Source organism: Fonsecaea multimorphosa, assembly GCF_000836435.1.
Source record: "Fonsecaea multimorphosa CBS 102226 unplaced genomic scaffold supercont1.5, whole genome shotgun sequence".
Lineage (NCBI taxonomy): Eukaryota > Fungi > Ascomycota > Eurotiomycetes > Chaetothyriales > Herpotrichiellaceae > Fonsecaea > Fonsecaea multimorphosa.
This window is the reverse complement of record NW_015971639.1, coordinates 764,213-784,823: the sequence shown is the minus strand read 5'-3', so window position 1 is coordinate 784,823 and position 20,611 is coordinate 764,213. Positions and strand designations below refer to the sequence as shown.

Genomic DNA, 20,611 nt, shown 5'->3' with positions numbered 1-20,611 from the left:
ATGCAGATCTGTGCCACGCCGCTTGCTGGCTTGCTTTCTCTGCTTACCTACCTCTTGTCGGCCATCGTGCCGACACCCCATACCCTCCTCTTGAAGAACGTAGTGGTGCAGCAGCAGTATCCCTTTGTCTTGCCAGCCTTTGCTAGACCTCACCATGGCACCACAGTTTGCATTCATCCTTACTTCTTACAGGGGTATCCTTCTGCTGCCTGGGATTCGATCAGACCTGCCTTGGCCCGGACTGCTGTGACCGACCCAAGATCTCTGAGTAATCGGCGTTTCCAGTGTCATCCAACTTATGGTGTCGAAATAAATATGCAAGAAACTCAACGCCGACAACGAAGATACAGGAAAACTGAATGTTTTCTGTCTCTTGGTGTCTCGTGTTTTCTTTTCACCTTTCCTCTTGCCCAAGACTCGTTAACCTGCCTTGCCATGCTCTGGTAAGAATGTTGCAGGAGCTGCGGCACGAGTTACTCGTTGCTAGGTTGACTTCAGTACCGGCCCTTTGGCCTTGGTCCGACCCTGCCCATATTCAATTCCTCCCTTGAGGTTCGTTTTCGCCAGGTACACGTACAACCTAATGGGCAGGACATCGAACGTGGCATCCGGTCTTCAGACGCCACTGTCGTGAGGGCTTGTGAATTCACCAATTCCCATTCTGCCTTGGGCTGGGTGGTTGGAAAGGACGGCTTTTTTGTCATGAATCCTGAAACAGTTCTGCCGAAGACTGCCGGCTCGAGCACACCTGGTTCAATTTTGCCCAGAACATTTCCGCCGTATAATTCGCTGCGTCAGATTTCCGACCTAGCAGCGTCATTCCTTGGACACAAGCCTCTGCCTGGTTGTACAGATCCTGGTACTCTGTGCGCGCGTGGACCCATTCGTGATTGGGATCCACAGGATTGTCCCAGCTCGATAGCCAGGCGATGAAGACTTGACAAGCACTTCCCATAGCCCGGACAAGGATATCTGTCCAAGGCTCGGTGAGGATGGCGCTGCCGTTGCAGGCGAAGTGGAACTCCGAGTTATCAGGCACAGACGGTTTGTGTTCAGATAGGGATGCCTGTGCAATTTTGGCGATGGCGCAAGCGTTGTTGTGCCGTAGCTCCTTGATCAGGTGGCAGGTTGTTCGCAGCGTCCGTTGAGGCTCCATTGTCTTCTCTTCGCGGTCAATTTGAGATATCGTATCTGCCAGCAGCAAGCAACCGTAGTGCCAGTGACCATCCAGAATGACGTACCATGATTGCACGACCGGCTCGAGGAAGTTGTGTTGGCTGACGCAGTCGTTCATGAACAGGCCGTATGTTGTATTCCACTGTTCGTAGACCTTGAGTGCCTCTTGAATGCACTTTTCGAGCTCCTGTGGAGGCGTCCTGCGGAACGCTAGGGTTTGTAGTTGTGCCACTTTGCGAAACATGAGAACTTTGACCGGGATGGCTTCCTGAAGCACCAGGGCAGCCTCCTCAAGCTTACAGGGCCACCGGGGCTGCGTGTTTCGAGGCCCCGCCGACTTGAAGCTTAATAGGTACTCTCCCCACAGAGAGCGCTTGTCGCGGTCATGTGTTTCAGAGAAGGACGAATGCTGCTCGTCATTATTAGGGGGGACGGCGTCGAAATCACCCAGGTCTTCTCGGATCATGGCGCAATCTTCGTCCGGAATGACCAGCGGACGCTTGGTGATAGCTGACGAAGTTGTATCGCACATGATGCCCAGCCAGAACAGAAGGTTGAACGTCTGGTGATCCTTGAGGGCAAGAACTCCCATAGAGCCATGGCCGTAGTCACCGCTCGCTTTCGATCGCAACTTGCGGTAGCGCTCAATCTTGCGCCTCCATGAGAACAAGTTTCGAACTGCCGTCTCGAGATAGATGGGTGGGGACGCCAATGCTTCGAGATCGCTCGCGTAAAAGGGGTTCCACTCTTCATTGACGATGCTGTCCATGGCAGGGTCTGCGCATTGCGTAGAAGGTTCGTAAACGGATGAGTTGTCAGAGCCTCGGCGACCGTTCGTAGAAGAGTCTGCCGGCGAAGTCTGCCTCTCTGTGGTCGGCTTGCTTTTCCCATCGATCGGTCTCTGCGTTAGGGCAAAAATCATGTACGCAAGAATCACCTTAAAGGAGTCGATCTCAGCGCTGGACTGAATAGCCATCTTCGCCTCATGCCAGAGCGTCTTTTGGATGATTCGTTCACATTCGCTAGACAGTATCGGCTCGCCTGATCGCGAAAACAAGCCCGCCGTGTTAGTTTGGCATGCCTTCATTCGCGACATGCCTTCCTTGCTTTTCCAGAAGGAGTTGTGGGAGCTATGTGACCACTGGCTAGCAAATGCCATGATTGCGGCATTAAGTGCCTTGTTGGCGGCACGGTTCTCCACGGCGGACAAGTCGCGTCCCCTTAGGAGGGAGAATGCCGAATCTAAGCGGGAGACGCGCGAGAAGATTCGATTGTCGCTCAAACGAAGTGCAGCTTCTTCTGCTGTCGAAGTAGGACTTGCGTGCGGGATGAGGTCTCTAAGCTCGATCTCGTACGGACAATTGTTCTCCGTTACCCAACATGATAAGGAGTTCTCAAAGCTATCGTGGTAGATGCGTAAAAGGCCACTTGCAATCATTGCCTTCATTGCTGCGTCGGCAAAATGAAGCTGACGAGTGGAAAGGGGAGCCGTGCTTTGCCGTCCACCATTCGTCGAAAGGGCCGAACTGTGTGATGGTGCCTTTGATCGCGTGCTTTCGGGTGACCCTCGATCAGTTGAGGCCGAGTAGAGATAGGGGTGTGGGTTTTTTGCACGTTTGATGCGTGCTGGCGCGGAATCAGGGTTGGGGGCTTCATCTTCGCAGCTGGTCTCGGAAGTAACTGACGTCAAACTTGGAGACGACTCGGTCTTGGAGGCTGCATTGCTGGAATCATTGGAACTGGAGACTGGTGAAGTAGAAGACGAGTTCCGACGGACGGGCCCCATGCCATTCCATTGATCGTGGCCTGTGCCTTCTCCAGAGGTCGAATGATTCGGAAGGGCGGCGTCGCCGGCGACAGTCCGGACAGAGGCTGGCGCGCCATTGGGCACTGAGGCAATAGAAGGTGCAGTTTGGCTGCCATTCCTGTCTCCGTGATAACACATTTCAGACTCCGATGAGCCTTTCGCGAAAGCGCCGCTTCTGACATACGTAGAAACGTAGGACTCGGGGACCCCATTTCGTCCAGCGTTTTGGAAGGCGTGAGTGGATGGTGCGAGTTGCGGATAATTAATGGAATCTGCAAATGATGGATAGCCATTGGAATATGGAGTTTGAAGTCTGGTCTCTGATGTCCCTGTCGGAATAGTGACGCCTTCAGGTAAACCAGTTGATTCCAACTTCCTCTTCACGCCTTTCGGTAAGCCCTGGAGAGGAAGGGTGCGAAGCCAGTCGAATGTACACGTCTTGCTGGTCCTTGCACAGTTTGAACAGGCTTCACATGTCGAGGCAGACGAGTCAAGCTGGTCGTTTTCACGAAAAGGGAAGTTGACAACTCTCAAGGCGCCTGCGTCGCATGCCCTCCTGCTCTTGCGGCACTGGTCACAGGCTTGGTACTGTCGGCGGGAGGTTTTGGAATATCCAGAAGCAGAACTCGTCGAGCCGCCAGCGTGAACTGCACTGTCGGAGGCGACGACTGTAGCCATTGGAAATGACGATGACGACGATGGCGAGGAAGGAACATACTCTGTGTCATTCGGTGGGAGATGGACAGAAGATTAAACGGCGAGGTTCAGTTGTCGCATCTTCAAAAGCGGAGTTGTACAGATCGGAACCAAGGCCAGACCAACTCTTTCGCAACTCTTTCTCCACCAAAGAGGCCAACAGCCCACGGCTCGGCGACCAGTGACCACCACAAGCTCAGCAGACGCAAGGATGCGAACTTGTTGCGTTGTAGGTGGGCACGGTGCAACCTGGGGAAGGCCTGAAGGGCGAATGGCAAGCCGCAATCCGCATCCTGAACCGCCACTAACTCTTGGAATTACGGAAGGTGGAACACTCCGAGGGTCTCAGAGCAGGCCGGGTTATCTCGATGAGGATTTGTGCATTCTGGCTGTGTGACCCTTGGACAGGGATTTGATGGGATGGAGCCTGGAGGCGAGGAGGGATGGACAGAGGATGGCTCGACCCTGGGAGCGGGGGGCGTGTGTATCGAAAGAGGTCGAAGGTGGGGAGGCTCGAGGAATTGGGGAGTCGAGAAATGAGGTTTTCCGGCTGCCATGATTCTGATGAGGGATGAATCGATGATGAGGCAGGCTCTGGTGGGCTGCGATGGGTTCTGCTTGGTTGAAGATGGGATGGTGGTGCCTGGCAGTGCCTGTTCAGCTGGTTGGGGTATAGCCAAGTGCAATAATCATCAAGGTTATTGACTGGGGGGTCCGTTAGTTGGGCGACTAATGGGCGGAACACGAGCACCCCGAGCCTGTTCAGCCTGCGACGATCCCAGGCACCTTCAGGGCTCAGCATCACTAACTGCCGGCCTGCCACAGCCCATGTCTCGGTAAGCTTCCCCATAATTAATCTGCCCCTTCATTCCCCCGAGGGGTGGCCGTGTCCGGTAAGATGATTAGCTCTCGCTGCCATAAGTAAAGGAGCACTGGCTGGTTTTTTGACAGATTGCTTACTGGTATTCAGACAGCTCAAGAGGTGCCCCGGCTCACCTCCTTCTCTCAGGGCGTCACCACGGCCAGCGGACAACAAAACAACACCTGTATGAGTATCTAGTAACTACTGCGTAGCTCCATGGGAGCTGCCGAGTTGTGGGGGAGGGTCTCGGGAACCTTCACAGTCGTCCCTTGTAAGGAGGCTCATTTCTAGGCGAGCTCCCCTGTCCTCCTGCCGTCCACCTATTCCAGAACGAGAGAAGAACCAACAGCGCCACGGCATACGAGGTAGTCAATATCTGGCCTGGCGGACGACAAGGCGTCAATTGGCCCCGGAAAAAGGCCTCCAGGCTCCAGGGTGCCTAGGCCATGGTCAAATGCTGTCAAAGACTCAAAGTGCGCCCCGTTATGCACAATGCCGCAAGGGGACTCATTGGCCGAACTGTATCTATGAGTACCTCGTATCATTGTTTACAGCCACTTCAGGGGAACAATTGCCCCCAAAAGGGACAAAAGAGCCACACTGACAGGTCAGATAGCCACTCTCATCCTTTGACCTGAATTGCGAATGAGACTGCCAATACCACCCTACCGTGGCAGCCCAGTCTCTTTTCAAAGGACTTCAGGCCAGGCATCTTCCGCTCGTTTGAAGGGGAGCCCGCCTGTGCATACCTATGCAGGTTGGGCTTCGTGGTAAGCCTTTCGAGTTAGGTGAGAGCTGCTCCGGTTGGTTACCACCATAAACGACATGTCGACAAGGGCACGAGAGAGGCCAAAAGTCTTGACATGCCTTGTGTGCTCCTCCAATCGCAGCAAGTGTGAATGACAATCACCCGCAATTCTGATGGGACAAGCTAACACATTGCCTAACGTCAAGATTGGCAAACGGCACATGCGTTCCATGGGACTCAGCGACCTCTAGCGCCTTTCGGACCCCCAACTCTCGAAAGCCTAGCCTTGCCATCTTCAGAGGACGCAGCCCCTTTAGCAAGAAAGATTTCGAGGCAACGGGCTGAATGGGGACTCCACTGGCTATTGGACCCTCCGGATATCGCTCCCCTCTGCATGAACTTAGCGACACCCTAACTATACCTGCAAGCAGACCTGTGTGGCCAGCAGACTACCACATGCAGGAACTTTTATCCTTCTCTCGAAATGCAAAGTCCACATGCTGGAAGCCGGGTCGATCCTGCAGTCTTCCTGGTCTTACCGTGCTTAGCCGGACCGAGCAGATGTTCTGGACGCTTGTCATGGGGTGCTTTTGTGTCAACGGAAGGCACTTTGGATTCAAACTGGTCGTGGAGCTAGTCAGCGTCCCTTCAGTCCACTTACAATGCTTCTGGTGCTCCAATAGTGCTTCGGTACAGAGCCTGCCCGTAACCTATGGCACATATGAGCCAAGCGCAGGGGGAACGAGGATACGAGCTGGCCGGATATCCGACCCTGTTTCAACATCCCCTCAGATAAGCAAGTTTTCGATTCCGACAAACAGCATGTAAAAACATGGGCTTTCCCTTAGCAGGCATAAAGTCCGCGCTCCCAGGTCTCCGGGGTGCTTGGCCTTTCTTCAAAGACAATTTGACCGTGATTCCCTTATCATTGGTTTTAACACGATGAAAGCGTTCCCATCACAGGTTGCTGAAGTAGATGACGAGATCCGCGAAAGCGGCGACCAAATAGTTGATGCTATCAGATGACGCCCAACTTTTGATGGCTGTGGCAGAGACGCAAATCGCCATAGGAAGGCCCTCGGAATGAGTCCCCCAGTTCTGCCAAATATCCATTCGACCACTGTTGGAACGGTGACGACTGAAGCAGCCTTCCATCCTTAATCGATTGATCGATTTCTTCATGGTATGTGTTCATTTGTATGGTATCTGGTTGTTCAGAAGCGGGGCCACAAAGCTGTCCGATGTCTCCAGCTGGATTGACTCACCGATGTCTCCCTAGCAGAGACGCGTACCTGCGTGAAGCAAGCCCGGGCTGAAGAGGCCGACAAATAGCATGTTAATCTCATTGGAGGAACACGTGAAAGACGAGATCACCCGCGAGAAAAGCCCAGACCTATTGGATCTTAATCGGGAATCTGTATGACAAGTCTTGCTAGCATAGAATATTCTTACTGCTGTTTAGGAGAAGCACATCCTCATCGTAGTTGGTGCCGGAATTGCCTTTCCTTCTTTCGGGCGGACCGTTGACCGAAATTGTCCTAAACGCATCTCTGGAGAATGAAAGGACAAAGGCTGGCGGTGACATTGGGGAAACTATTCACGCACTGATCTTGCTCTCAATCGACTGCAGTACGGACCTAAAAATGGGTAAGAAGTGCTCACGAAGCTGTAAAGTGATGAACTGATGGGGATTAGGGTTCCGTTGCGCTTTTTAATGTAGACCAAAGTACAAACCTGGGCCTCTGCGAAGAAGCGTCACAGACATGTGTTTTGGACGCGAAGATGCGATCAATTGACTAGAAAGATCATGTCCAAGAGCTGATATTTCAAGATATTCAATCTGTCCTCGCTGTTAACTTTTTGTGAACCAAGTTCCAATTGAAATGACGGCCAGGTCTGGATCTCTTCGGATTATAGTATTTCCGAACCCCGAAGACCATCGTCGCAGGCTTGAGTTGCTCGAACTCACAAGTGAACAAATAAACATTCTGTCTCAGAACCACAAATTCTCTAGGATTCTGCCTTTGCGCTCTTTAGTCTTCCGATGCAAGTGTCCTACACAGACGTCGCCCAAATCAAGGGTTAGCTGAATCAACCGCAAGCACTTCTCTACTGTCCGAGGAAGTCTTGATCTTCGACAGAAAAATGTACAACCCGCCTTACCAAGGTTGGTCGCGCAACAGCCCCCTCGTGCAAACAGAAGTTGACATCTGAACAGTATCAGGGCAGTATGGCGCGCCGGGAGACTATGCAAGTTTCCCCGGCGCACCGCCTGGAATGGGTAAACCGCCCTCGAGTCCGAGGCACAATCATGGCTACGGTACTGACAGGTTCTTGCCAGGTCCTCCTCCTGGTATGGCTGCTCCAGGCATGGGCGCTCCGCCCGGCATCCAACAGCAAGAGGCTCACCAACCAGTCAGACCTGGCTCCTTTCCTCCGAATTTCCAGCCACCACCTAGCATGCCAAACATCAACTTCTCGGCTCCTGTCATCCGCCTAGGAACCTCTGGACCCTCCAAACCCGACGCTCCCGGCGGTCGCGAAGATCGAGAAAGAGGCGGACGAAGACCTGGCCTAGGGGCTGGAGCGGGCTCGGATTTTCGTGGAGATAGGGACCGGATTACCCAAGTCCAGCCACCAACGAAAGAAGAAATCATAAAGACCATCTACGTCGGCGGCATTACCGAGGGCGCCGGAGGAGATGAAGGCATCGAAAGGATCTTGAACGCAGCAGGAAGTCTACGGAGATGGGTCCGTGCCATGGATGCCGATGGCAAGCCTTGCAAGTTTGGTTTTGCAGAGTACGAAGACCCCGAAAGCCTCAGTACTGCCATAGAAGTACTAAGGGATATTGAGGTTCCTGTCAAGCGGCAGACTCCAGCTGAGGTGAAGGTCGAAGAGGATGTCGAGGTCGAGATGGCAAAATTAGTGGTACGTCAAATGAAAGAAAGTCTGGGCGCTGTTATACTGACGCCAACGCAGATTGTCGCTGATGACAATTCACGAAGCTACATTGAACAGTGGCAAGAATCCCAAGGTGGCGCGGACCCAGATCAGATAGAAATGCGACTTGATCATGCCCGTAGTGCATTGGATGCCGTCCTCAAAGATCTTCGCGACCCCGCAGTTTCATCACAGAAAGACGAAATGTCAAACATTGATCGAGAAGGCGATGTCAACATGGCGGACGGAGCACAAACAGATGGAGCGACTGGAGAAGTGGTCACCATTCCCATTGCCATTGACGATGAATTATCCGACATCCCAGCAGAGATGCGCGAGACAGTGGCGAAAGAAATCGCCGCGTTCCGGGATCGGAGCAATCGTCGCGACCTGGAGCGCATGAAACGTGAAGAAGAGATCGAACAACAAGAACGGAATCGCATGATGAATGGTGATCGCTTCAGCCGTCTCGCTTCGCCACCTCCTTCCGCACCTGCAGGACCGGCTGGCACAAACGGCATACCGATTGGCCCAAGAGGGGCACCTGCCGGACCAAAAGGCTTTGGTGTGCAAATACCACGAGAATACCAGAAGGGTGTTGTGCTGGTCAATGGAACGGCAATCAATGGAGCCTCTGCATTTGAAGACGAAGACACCGATGCCAGCGATGAAGAGCTCGAACGACGTCGCAAGGAGAAGAGAGATGCCGAACTTGAGAAGCAATTCCTGGATCAGGAGCGTCGATGGCTGAACCGGGAAAGATCACGCACAGAAGCCGTTGAACGGGTGAAAAAGCGCGAAAAGGACGAGTCAGGCCGTTCAGAGGAGGAGAAGGAAGCAATGCGCAGACGATTGCACGACTGGAACGACGACACGGAGGCCTCCCGTAAGGTCGAGGAGTACTACGCTGACCGGAGCATGTGGATCCGGAACCGGGCGAGTTTTCGCCAGCGTGAGATGGCAAATGACGATGCAGATCGTGCGGCCGAACAACGAGAGCAAGCCCGAGAAGTACACCAGCGTAAACGGGTGGATGCCATGGCAGACGATTTCCTGGGTCGGCAAGAACGAGAAATGCTCAGCAGGGAACAAGATAGGGAAGAGGAAGAGCGCGCACAGGCTTCGCGCCGTGAACCTGCCCGCTTCAAGCTGTCCCTCGGGGCTGCGGCACAGAAAGCGGCAGCACAAAGTGCCTCTCAGGTGGCGAAACGCACAGTTGCGGACGTGGAGGGTCTCCTTGAGGACGAAGAGGAAGAATCCAAGACCGGCACGCGCAGAACACTCATACCCATTGAGTACGACGCCTCGACAACTGCAGGCATGTCAGAAGAAGAGCGGGCGCAAGCGGCTCGCCAGCTCGCTGCAGATATTCCCAATGACAAGGAGGGCTTATGGGCGTGGGATGTCAAGTGGGAATTTGTGGATGAAAGTATCATTGAGGAGCGGTTGAAGCCGTTCGTGGAGAAGAAGATCGTCGAGTACCTGGGTGTGCAGGAGCAGATGCTCGTGGATGTGGTTGTCAATGCTCTTCGATCCCGGGGGAAACCGCAAGAGTTGGTAGGAGAGCTAGAAGGGGTGAGTTTTTTCCCTTGTCCTTTGAAACCATTTTCGAAACCTGCAGAAATGGCTGACTGACACAAACCTTTGTTGATAGGCCCTCGATGAAGAAGCGGAGGTTTTGGTGCGCAAACTCTGGCGCATGCTCATCTTCTTCTCCGAGTCCGAGAAGAGCGGGCTTGCGGCTTAGTTCAATGCAGATATGGATGTGCGACGACTGGAAAAGCGCTTGCTTGACCCGGCACGACGCCCCTACAACACCTGAATGTCTAGGAGTCCTGGGAAGCTCGCGCAAAGTCCAGCAATGATACCTTGGTCAGGCATTCCGCTCCGCAAAAGCGCGCTTGAGCAGTTCATTCCAGTATTACTGCTTCTAAAGGAGCGAGGAATTTACCTGCAGTTCATCGAATCGAATTGCCCCAGACTATTGTACAATGCTAATCCTGTTGGAACCCACCTGCAAAGGGGAACCCAACAAAAAATCAATGGTGCAGGACAGGATCCCGCTCCGCCCGGCGCTAACATCACGGCCTGACCTGCATGGGAGAAGTGTATCAAAGGCGGTCCCTCCTCTGCTCTGCTCTGCTCTGCGCTGCTCTGCGCTCACTCAGTCAATCAGTCAATCAGTCAATCAGTCAGTCTTGGAAGCACCAGCCAGGCAGGCAGGCAGGCAATCGGGGAAAGGGAAAAGCAGGCTACTGAGGGTCGTCCTGAGACCGAGGGGGACGGTGTGAATTGAACATTTCAGAATTATCCCATCCACTCGAATCGTCGCATGGATAGGTGGATGGGCTGGCCTTATGGATCTCTTCCTCTCCATCATCTGGACTTATTATTCTAGCCACCTGTAATGTCGAGCTTGTACCTTTATATCAGATATGATCCGTATGCGGGTTTCGATGATGCCATGCTATGCCATACCGTAGTGATTCAAGAAAATGGGAAACTCGAGGTTCTCCTCTCTCTCTCTGTCTCTCTCTCTCTCTCTCTCTCTCTCTCTCTCTCTCTCTCTCTCTGTGTGTGATTTTGTTCGATATCTTGGGAAAGCCTCGACTCATTGTTTAATGATTGACTGGAACAATTCTCGGAACACCACGCTGGGCACTTTTCGTCGTCTAGGCAATTATCAAGCATCATCGCCCCATCCGCCCAACTCCCTTCCGACATCTCCAACATTCGGCCACCCTCCCCGACCATCACTCGCATCCAACCCACTCCTCACAACCATCTCAGAACCACAAAACTCAACACCCCTCGCAACCGCAACTTTGACGCCGCGCACCACGTCTTTGATCCGCCTCATCTTGGGATTTTCGTCATCGTTGCCCCTCGCGCCCAACACCCTGCCCAGTCCACGCACGTGCCACAGGCTCGGGCCCCTGAGCCCTTGGCACGTGATGCTCGTGAAGGCCACGAGCTCCGTTTCAAGCGGTGTCAGGGAGGAGAAGTCGCCCAGGTAAAGTCCGTAGACGATGGCGATCTCGTGGATGCCCATTTGGGGACGGTGCGGGCCGAAGGTCTGGAAGATGCGCGGCCACAGGGACCCGTAGATGGAGGTGATGGCTTCGATACCCCGGGCGTGTAGGGACGGGAGCGTGATGTTGGACCTGTATACACGAAAGGGCCGTTTGTAGCCGGTTGTGGTCAGTGGTCTCAACTGATGCAACCTAACAGGGAAATGGAACGAAATCAAGAAGGGGGAGTCTAATGCGGTGGGTGAAAAGGAGCACCATCCTGCTCGGTAGGTACGCACCACTGCTGCAGGTCCAACTCGCCCCGCTCTTGCTCCCCTTTGCCCTCGGTCTGCCTCTGCGCGAGGGGAATCAGCGCCGAGAGAACTTGCGGCGCGCCAATCAAGACGATCTGCTTGAGGAGGGTGTCTCGCAGCCGGTCCGACAGGCGGGTTTGCGATTCAGGCGTCGAGAAGGCCGTGTCGTGGGTGATGATATACGTCCAGAAGTCGGCGAGGAGTTGCGGTCGTGGCGAGACCGTGATGACGGTGGCCTAGGTGGAAAAGGTGACATGTTAGGCAGAGAGTCGCGGCGGGAGACATGCATTGTTTTCCCCATCGAGTGGAAATCGATAAGAACGGAATGAAATTTTGATTCTGCGAATCCCAACGAGAGAGACTCTAGAAAGGGCTTTTGGTACTCCCACGAACGACGAGGCTGGGGTGGCGCAGTGCGCTCCGGGTAAAGAGTTGCAACCAGCTTCCACCCCATTCCCGTCCCATGCAGATTATTTATATCCCAGTGAATAGGCAGAATGTAGAGAAGAGGCCTGGTATTGGCTTTCCTCAAGTGCGAAGAAGGGCAATCGAAATCAAGGGGGACGCGAAGAAAACAGTTAGTGGTCCAAGGGCGAATTGGACTCACAATGATGATATACCAGCTCTCCTGGCCCATCTCTTCGAGCAGCGACTCCTTCACGTCTTTGCACAACTCTTCCCACTGCTCGTTCGTCGGCGATGCCGGTGTTGAGACACCGTTGGTCGTCGACATGGTTGTTTTTGGTGTGTCGAGGTACTTCCCTGCGAAGGGCGACACGATTCGGTCTACTATTAGAGGGGCTTCCTGGATAGAAAAGAAAATTGCAGCTCCCGATTGTTACTGTTCACTTAAACTTTGCGCAAAGCTTGATTCCTCTGCTGTGAGCGTGAGCGTGAGCGGCGAGGTTGTATCCGAAACGCGGAATCGGTGGATCTGCATAAGCTGTGCTCTCGTCAGAGATGGAAAGCGGTGTCTGCTCCTCTCTTCATAGAGATCACAAACCAGGAGCATATGTTGGGCTGCCCAATGGTGAAGCCGGCTTGTTTTGCGCCTTTTGGGATATGCAGCCTCCGAATGAGGCCGAGCATGACGCGCCTCGGCTCCTTCGTGGTACTAATTCAGCGCTGGCAGTGCGTGGCGTTGGCAGCCAGGATCTGCTACGCTAGGCTCGTCCCGCATCTGTCGCTCACTCGCGCTAATTCTATATGGCAATCAGCTCGGCGACGGGAGATCCAAGAGGAATGTCTTGATTTCCCTGACGAGTTGGAGTGGTATGGGCAAGGACCATGTGTGGCTTTCAAGCAGAAGAGGAGGTGCGTAACAAAGCAGGCTATATTCTTCCGGTGAGAGGAAATGGCATTCCGCTGTTCGTACAGGTAGCTATTCATCCAATGGGCCACTCACTAGATGCCGACTGTTAGCACATAGATCTCATAGGAATAATTGCCGCTTGCTTACAGTTGGTATTTCTTGGAAGGTTTCGGATGCCTGACCATCTCAACCTGAGACCATGCAACACTTATCAGTCCTTGCACCAAACACGCCCCGGAAACGGATAGAGCGATCGATTTCGTACATCTCAACAGAGGCGCGACTGGCTAAGATCACCACTTGATCCAGGACGAGATCTTAACCCCTGGGTCGAAGATTATGTGCACTGGTGGAACCCGTGCGATGCCCCGTTGACGGTGGTTTCCCGGCCGACTCGCGGGAGTATGTGTCCGCGTATCTCGTCGAGAAGAGGATATCATCCAGTCAATAACAAGGCAGGTCCCCCGTGTCTGCTGGATAGTGCTCGAAAGCCGAATTCTTTAACCACAAGGCTCTGGATGGTTAGGACCCGAAAATCCTTGCGAGAAACCCTCCGCCTCTGCCGCCACTTTGGTCAGAGCTCGGGAATGGATCACCCTTCTTCATCTCTTGGTCGATCCACTCCGCCATGGCTTTCTCATCGCTCATCATCCTCGTGTCCACCACCCGTTCCGTGACTCTTTCCGCTCTGCGGCCCCCGAACCCCATCAACGTAGGCATGCTCCTGACTCCGTATTCCACTCCCAGGTCCATCATGTTGCCGTTGCTCGTGTCTGGAGAGTCCAGCTCTATTTCTGCAAAAGCAAGGGACGAGTACTTGTCTTCCGGCGACGGCGGTCGAGTTTCAACAAGGGACGTCAACAGGGGCGTTATTGTCCGGCAGGGTGTGCATGTAGAGGTGGTAAAGAGGGCCAGCATGAGCGTGTTGTTTGCGGAGATGAGGCGGAGGGCATCGTGGAATTGAGGCGGCGTCCGGAATGAAGTGAGAACACGGTTCTTTTGTGCAAGGGAGGAAGTTGTGCTGAACGGTTGAGCTAGGGATGCCGCTCTTCTATGCCAACATTGCACCCTCACGAGAGAGGAAGCTTGGACGTCATGAAGAACAGAGGTCCAGAGGCGAGCGGAGGACGACGCAGCTTGCTTCATGTTGCAGTTTCATGCGTAAGGTGAAATAGGCGCGAGATAGTAGTGGGAATAAAATGCGATATATACGAGGCACTTATATTCCGTTACTCGTAGCGCAGCTGATGACATCAATTGGAGATGGAAACATTCATCCCTTTTGAGACTCTAGAACCCGCCATTTTACCAAAGCCGGCACCAAGTACGTTCTGGACGGCTGCTGCTTTTAATTATGGTCAACTCTCCTTTTGATCACATCTTGTGTATCATGACCTAATTTCGTTGACAACAATGAGAGCGAAATTGAGTGGTTAATCGATTCCTTTGTCTAATTCTATTCACTCTATGCACCACCAATGGCTCTGCATGCATTGGGTGAGCGCAACAACTCAAGCAAAATGCCGCTCGAAAGCCTGCATTGGCCTACCGTCACTGGAAGTCACAACTTTCGGCAGTAGGCATCAAGAAGGGCAACGTCTCTGCCTGCCTCGAATTTCAATCATGCACCATTCATGTCTGTAGGCGGTTTTCGGGGGCCAAATGTAGCTTCCCAGGCACTTTGGACCCTGATCAACAGCGCATCCTGGTGAGCACGCGCCACTACCGAAAGCCCGAACGGTCTGCCATTGTAGTCGAGATATGACAGTGGCAATGTAGCAATTGGATATCCTGGAGAGAGACTCTTAGCCTGAACTGGGGGTGACTATGTGACACGGTGCCAGAGCAAGGATTTACGTACCGCTGCAGGCCGCGTAGGAAATCAGCAGGCTGTCCGCCGGTGCCATGATCACGTCGACTCCATACGTGTCGAGGATGAAATCTATCCCCTGATCACGCGCCACACGTCGGAGGTGCTCGAAGTGCGCGTTGTACTCGTCCGCGGTGATTGATTGTCGATACGCTCGTGTGAGTCGTTCTTGGTTCGGAGAATCTGCTTCGAATGTCAATTGTTGTTATTGAGGCACCGGAGGAGAGAAAGAGCGTGGTTATAGCAGTCAAATGTCAAAGCCTTACAGGGAGAAAGTTCCATCTCGGCATGTCGTTCGTTGAACTCTATGAGCTCCTGGAGGTTGCGAACCGTGGAATTGACTCGGGTTTCGAGATAGGCATTGATATTCCGCACGAAGTCGGCTGCTGCGAGTGGCGTCAGCCTGGGAATGCCCGGCCGAGAGGATAGTGCATGTCAGTTTCGCACATACCTACAACCACAACCTCGCTCTTTTGGCCGTTCAGCTTAAAGGCATCGGGACGGATCAAAGGCACACTGCCTGCGTACGACTTGGCCAATGTCTCAATTTTGGCATATGCCTGGCGGATCTCTCGGTTCTGCCTCATCGCTCAGCTTATCGAGAGCATCCACGGCCGAAATGAAAGGGAAAGCCGAACCATTTGCTGCGTAGCATTCTCGACTGGGCGTAACCAGGTATCCGGCAAGTCCCACACTTCGGGGTCCAGCGTCGCAACAGAAATGTCACTCCAGCTCCCTGTCAGTGCAGAAGTGTAGCTTTGTGAAGGTTTACGCTCAGGATCGACAATCGCATCAAGGAGCACGGCCATGTCATAGGGAGTCTTGGCCATGGGACCGGCTGAATCGAAATTGGACGAAATAGGCACAATCCCAGCTTGTGGGACGAGGCCGATTGTGGGCTTGATCGTGTACAGGGCCGCTCTGCCAGCAGGCAGAATGAGCGAGCCGTCGGTCTCGGTGCCGATGGAGAAAGGACTGTAGCCTGCCGAAACTGCAACAGCCGAGCCAGAAGATGACCCAGAAGGATTCTGGATAGGTGTCGGTCAATAAAAGCCACTTGTATCTCTTCCCACAGACAATACTCACGCTGTGGCTGTCCTTACCAGCGTCTGGGTCGACCTTGCCGCGTACATAGGCAGACTGGACTTGGCCGCCGACAGCAGAGTAACCACTTATTATGTTTTCGCCTCTATGCCAGTGTCAGTGTCGCAGCGGCCACAGGCATTCCTGGTCGTACGGACTTGTAGTTTGACAACTCCTAGACAACGTCAGTGGCTGAGAACACGATGGCACACGGATCGCATACACTCAGGTTCGTCTTGCCAATTATGATGACTCCGGCGGCAATCAGCTAGAGGCTGTCAGCAGGGCCCTTGTTTCCTGTCCATGGCATTAAAGCAGAAGTGTACCAGGTCGACTATTCTGGCATTTTGTCGTGGCCAGGAATCCACCAGTGCGTAGCTCCCGGCAGTCGTCTGAAAGCCAAGGTCAGGGTGAGTATCAATGTTGTCCTGGAGCGCAGTTAGATCAGGGTCGTCCAAAGAGTTTGCACGAAACATACCTTGATGACAATGGGGATGCCATGCAAAGGCCCTCGGATTTTCCCTTCAGATCGCTCTTTGTCAAGCATCTCCGCAGCTCTGACGACTCTCTGCAACGGTTTGAACTTGATCATGGCCTTCAGGTAGCCGTCATGTTTCAGGATCTGATCTGTGTACAACCGCACCAGATCAACACTTTGCAAGGCTCCACTATCGAGTGCGCTCTGGAGCTCTCGCAAGTCGGCCGTCAGAGGATTGATCATCGTGGCGTGTGTCTTCATGGCCACTGGGACTTGTGAGTCGGCCGACAAATGCCATCGGGTGGCTAAAATGACTGCAACAAAAAAGACAACGAGGCTGAAGGTAATGGACCGGTATGGGCGCCTGGCGGGGGGGGGATCTATGGAATGGCTTTCTTACTGCTGATGGACCTCGTTGAGTGCTTCTCTGCTGTCGAGGTTCAGGTCCGAAGGTGTGGATGTTCTGGGCGGCAGGCACATTGATAGAGCGATCCCCGGCTGCCCACTGGCCGGCATTCATCCATACAAGATAGCAACGGACCTAAAGCTGACCATCAATCCTACATAGCATCAATTCCACACACAGTGCCACTATGAAGTCAAATGGTGCGCAGCATGTGTTGCCGTTATACTAGGTCCATTTTTGTCTGCTCACACCATGTGGAAGTCGACAGATTCTATTTGCCCATATTGTCGACAAGTTCCAGATGTGGCCGATATAGTAGTAGATCGACTTATCAGTATGGGCCTTGCCCCGCTGGGCTACCTAGATAGTTAACGACCATGCCAGGTATCTGGTATACATCGAACTGGAGCTAGATACCTAGTATATGGCTATTCCATTTTCCTCCCTCTTTCTCTCCGTTGGAAGAATCCAACTCGGGTGGAATCAAGCAAAGGCTTTCCAAGTACATCAACTCATAGTTGAGTCTTCCTAAGAGAGGCCTGATGAGAGACAACTCAAGGCACCGCCTCGGTCAACTCAAGATCAATGTGTGCATTCACCACAGGATCTTGTGAGACACTTTGCAAATAAGTTTTAGCACTCTCCGCCACATATCACTGCGCTTGCTAAGAACTCCCTCTTCTTCTCCATCTATCGCCGTGGAACCTCGCTATGCTCGCGCAAGTAACTATAGCAATCCCTCCCAAGGATGCACAACCGGAAGGGGAAAAAGGGGTATCATGACCCTGAGGCCGAAAAGAACCATGCAACCGGTGAGTATCAACGCCTTGGAAATGCTACCCATACAGCCAACCCAGTGATCGCTTTCGTTCATGATAGAAGCACATGTAATGAATGGCCCATTGAAAAAAAGTATGCACAAGAACAGGCCCACCGTCGTAAAGCCCACCAGAGAAACTAGTCATAAGACAATACAGGAGGATGATTGGTGCCTGTCCGAGTTGGAAGAAGTTAGTATTCAAAGTCTCTTTCTGGTATGAGTGAGCGCATCAGCGAGAATGCCCGAACAGTGAATAGCGCTTGTGAGGTCATGCATGAGATCAGCTTCCTTAGAGCACTCTTGCTAGCCTGGAGCCACATCTCATGCACAGCAAGTCTGCGTCTCAGGTTCAACTTTCATCGAGCTCGGCTGTCCCTGCTCCAGCCTCTGAATTCTCAAGCTCATGTGATTCAGCCTCGGCAACCTCCGCTTCGCGTGCTGTCCCCGACTGAGGTTCAAGCCGTGCGGTCTGATTAGTTGCGATAGCCTCAAGAGGCTCCGGCCCACGTCGATCCTGTTGCTCTCGCGCTTTGGCGGCTAGCTCCGCTTCGTACTCACTTCAGGCATACCATGTCAGGTAAGGTGGGCTCAGCGCAAAGGGGCGAAGAAATGCAGGACTTACCAACGTGCTTGCTCAAGTCGGTAGATCCAACCGGCCGTAATTCTCAAGCGTTCCCTCACGCTCGAGGCAGGAAGCAAAGCGTACTTCTCCGTCTCTGCGATTGGCAAGACACTCGCGAGCCAGTAAGGGAACGTTGACGCATCCTCTGGTGGTTGTCCGTAGGCGGAAAGCACCCGTTGGTGCAACCATCGTGCTGAACGCGCTTGAGCTGAGCGAACAAACTCCAGCCCGTATTCCAGGAGTTGCTGTGTAGACGAATGGTAGAGTCTGGCAAGATCGTCGTCCTCGGGCTGTGCTAACATAGTTGTCTCCTGGGCTTCTATCACCTCCTCTTCGTGCACGCTAATGTCATCAAAGCGTTGTATTCGACCAGTGAGGTAGCCATCAACCATCCCGGTCTCAACGACTCGAAATTTGTATAAACCCCGCGTTTCCAAGAGACTCCGACCGTCGGCCAGCATCTCCACTCGCTCAATAAACAAAACTGTTCCGTACTCTTGCCAATGAGGGCCGCCTTGCTGGTATTCACTATGTGGCTTGTATGCCAACATGCCGAACTTGCGTGTGCCGTTTTCCAGGACTCGCCTGACCATTAACCGATATCGCGGTTCGAAAATATGCAAAAATGTGGGCATCTGGGGATACACCAAGGTACAGGGAAACAGCGGCAATTGCGTCTCTTCATCTACCATGTCTTCCTGTGCGGCGAGGACCTTCCTCGCCACGAGAAGATCGGGCAATAGGTGTTGTATCAAACGCGTTACTCTCTTGTTGCTGGGCGTCATCTGTTGTGTATGGACCAGTGGCAGTAGGCGACGACACATAGGGCAGTGGTTGGTATGGTCCATGGCCCTGCAGAAACACCTTCTACAGAAGGTATGACCGCATGAGGTGGTCAATGGATCCAGCATGATCTGGTAGCAGACCTGACATTCCAATTCGGGTCGAATCGCTTCCCTTAGATTTTCCAGAACGGCCTCGTCGGCTGCGCGCAAAAGATCAGCGGTGCTGGCGTTGACAGGCGTATAGGCAACGTCGGAGTGGTAGTTCAACTCGCCCATATCTGCCAAGACAAAAGTCGCTGCGATTCGACCCCCTGAAAGCACGCGCGAGCGTGGTCTGACTTCAGTGGGATTGTCGCCAGGGCCAGGGTGGTTCAGCTTTTCTTCCAGCAGAAGCGGAAGCTGGGGGCCTTCCGTCTTATATTTCGATAAGAAGGCTTTCACAATATGCCCAATCTTGTTGAGGGTTACGTCAACCCCGCAGTCACCGACTGAGTGCTCCGAGCCACAGCCATCAAATGGGCACGAGAAACCCTCGGATCGGCCCTGGACAATAGGGTAGGTAATGTTCTCCCGTTTGTATAGAGGTGGAAGACATCGCCGACAAAGAGCATTGCCGCACGGCAAGGTCATGGGCTCGTAGAGGGCTAGAGAACACTGTGGACACTGGAACAACTTGACAATATCCCGGGCATTGCTGTGAGCGTCGAACCCATCTTGGGGTGTCGTCGCCGACTGCGATCCATCACTCATCTGCGCAATGGGTCAAGAATTGTCCTGGGAATCCCGGCCCTCCTTATGCTTATGAACCAGTCAATGCAGCCTATAGGGATGATCCATAGGTAGAGCCCGGTCGCATCTGCGTCTCTTGACTGAACATCCAAACTTTCCCCCGTAGGTCGCCGGTTCTGATTCTGAAGGATAGCGACAGGTAGTTTTGGATGGCTATCAATGTCAATATCAGGGAGGTGATGCGGGGGAACCGGGAGTTGAGTCTGAGGGAGGCTTCGAAGGTCGCGCAGACAGGTGTTAGTCTGGCCGTATGCGGTGGAATGGGTGAACTTGAATAGGACCTCCCAGTGCGAGACGTTTCAGAGTAGATAGCAAGAGGCTGTCAGCGGTCTGTTAAAGGGAATTCGACTAAGCAATGGAGTCGAGGAGTCAACGACGTCGTTGACTTGGCGCAGATTTCAAGCCCGAGGTTTGGTAGGACAAGATGCCATGCACTCGCATACGGGGTCAAAAGTGATGACCCGCACAGTTGTCAGGAACCGCAAGGACATGTCAGCCAGCGGCGAAAGAGGAAACAGTGAACATCAAGGGCTTCGGCGTGAGCCACGCTTGTGGGAGGAGGAGATCGTGGGCCTGGAACAGAAGCAACCGGGAGCGAGTAAAGGCAAAGCAAAGGCCCCCATCTTCACTAATGGCACGAACTAGGGGGAGTGATTGGTGGTGGGAAGGGAAAATGGACAAACAGTAAGACTTTGTTCGCCACAGTAGCGCGATGTGTTGCTCAAAGTCAAGGGATATCGAGATCTGGATTTGGTGCAGGGATCGAGAAAACGGCCAGCAGGCATCGAGGCACCCACGGCACTGGTGACGGCGACCTTCGGACTGGATAGATGGCCTCGATGGGCACATGTGGGTGACATGGGTTTGCCCGCCAAGCAGGCCAGCGGGC

At 53.4% G+C, this 20,611-nt stretch overlaps 6 protein-coding genes across 6 annotated transcripts; 1 reads left to right on the top strand and 5 right to left on the bottom strand.

Annotated features, from left to right (window-relative positions):
• Positions 1 to 700: 700 nt before the first annotated feature.
• Positions 701 to 3,661, bottom strand: Z520_03498 (uncharacterized protein; the record flags this gene model as incomplete). The annotated part of the gene is made up of 1 exon (XM_016774008.1): positions 701 to 3,661. The coding sequence occupies one exon, from the start codon at positions 3,659 to 3,661 to the stop codon at positions 701 to 703; it is 2,961 nt and encodes a 986-aa protein (XP_016634954.1).
• A 3,773-nt stretch (positions 3,662 to 7,434) lies between these two features.
• On the top strand, positions 7,435 to 9,979 carry Z520_03497 (uncharacterized protein; the record flags this gene model as incomplete). Its single annotated transcript, XM_016774007.1, has 5 exons — positions 7,435 to 7,456; positions 7,508 to 7,570; positions 7,631 to 8,220; positions 8,272 to 9,807; positions 9,887 to 9,979. The coding sequence occupies 5 exons, from the start codon at positions 7,435 to 7,437 to the stop codon at positions 9,977 to 9,979; spliced, it is 2,304 nt and encodes a 767-aa protein (XP_016634953.1).
• A 936-nt stretch (positions 9,980 to 10,915) lies between these two features.
• Z520_03496 (uncharacterized protein) lies at positions 10,916 to 12,290 on the bottom strand (the record flags this gene model as incomplete). Its single annotated transcript, XM_016774006.1, has 3 exons — positions 10,916 to 11,396; positions 11,543 to 11,793; positions 12,165 to 12,290. 3 exons carry the CDS (start codon positions 12,288 to 12,290, stop codon positions 10,916 to 10,918), a joined length of 858 nt encoding a protein of 285 aa, XP_016634952.1.
• A 1,101-nt stretch (positions 12,291 to 13,391) lies between these two features.
• On the bottom strand, positions 13,392 to 14,015 carry Z520_03495 (uncharacterized protein; the record flags this gene model as incomplete). The annotated part of the gene is made up of 1 exon (XM_016774005.1): positions 13,392 to 14,015. The coding sequence occupies one exon, from the start codon at positions 14,013 to 14,015 to the stop codon at positions 13,392 to 13,394; it is 624 nt and encodes a 207-aa protein (XP_016634951.1).
• Positions 14,016 to 14,490: 475 nt separating this feature from the next.
• Positions 14,491 to 16,561, bottom strand: Z520_03494 (uncharacterized protein; the record flags this gene model as incomplete). The annotated part of the gene is made up of 9 exons (XM_016774004.1): positions 14,491 to 14,660; positions 14,731 to 14,922; positions 15,006 to 15,125; positions 15,191 to 15,317; positions 15,378 to 15,767; positions 15,826 to 15,928; positions 16,023 to 16,090; positions 16,149 to 16,250; positions 16,301 to 16,561. The coding sequence occupies 9 exons, from the start codon at positions 16,559 to 16,561 to the stop codon at positions 14,491 to 14,493; spliced, it is 1,533 nt and encodes a 510-aa protein (XP_016634950.1).
• Positions 16,562 to 17,875: 1,314 nt separating this feature from the next.
• Positions 17,876 to 19,683, bottom strand: Z520_03493 (uncharacterized protein; the record flags this gene model as incomplete). Its single annotated transcript, XM_016774003.1, has 2 exons — positions 17,876 to 18,083; positions 18,149 to 19,683. The coding sequence occupies 2 exons, from the start codon at positions 19,681 to 19,683 to the stop codon at positions 17,876 to 17,878; spliced, it is 1,743 nt and encodes a 580-aa protein (XP_016634949.1).
• Positions 19,684 to 20,611: the final 928 nt, after the last annotated feature.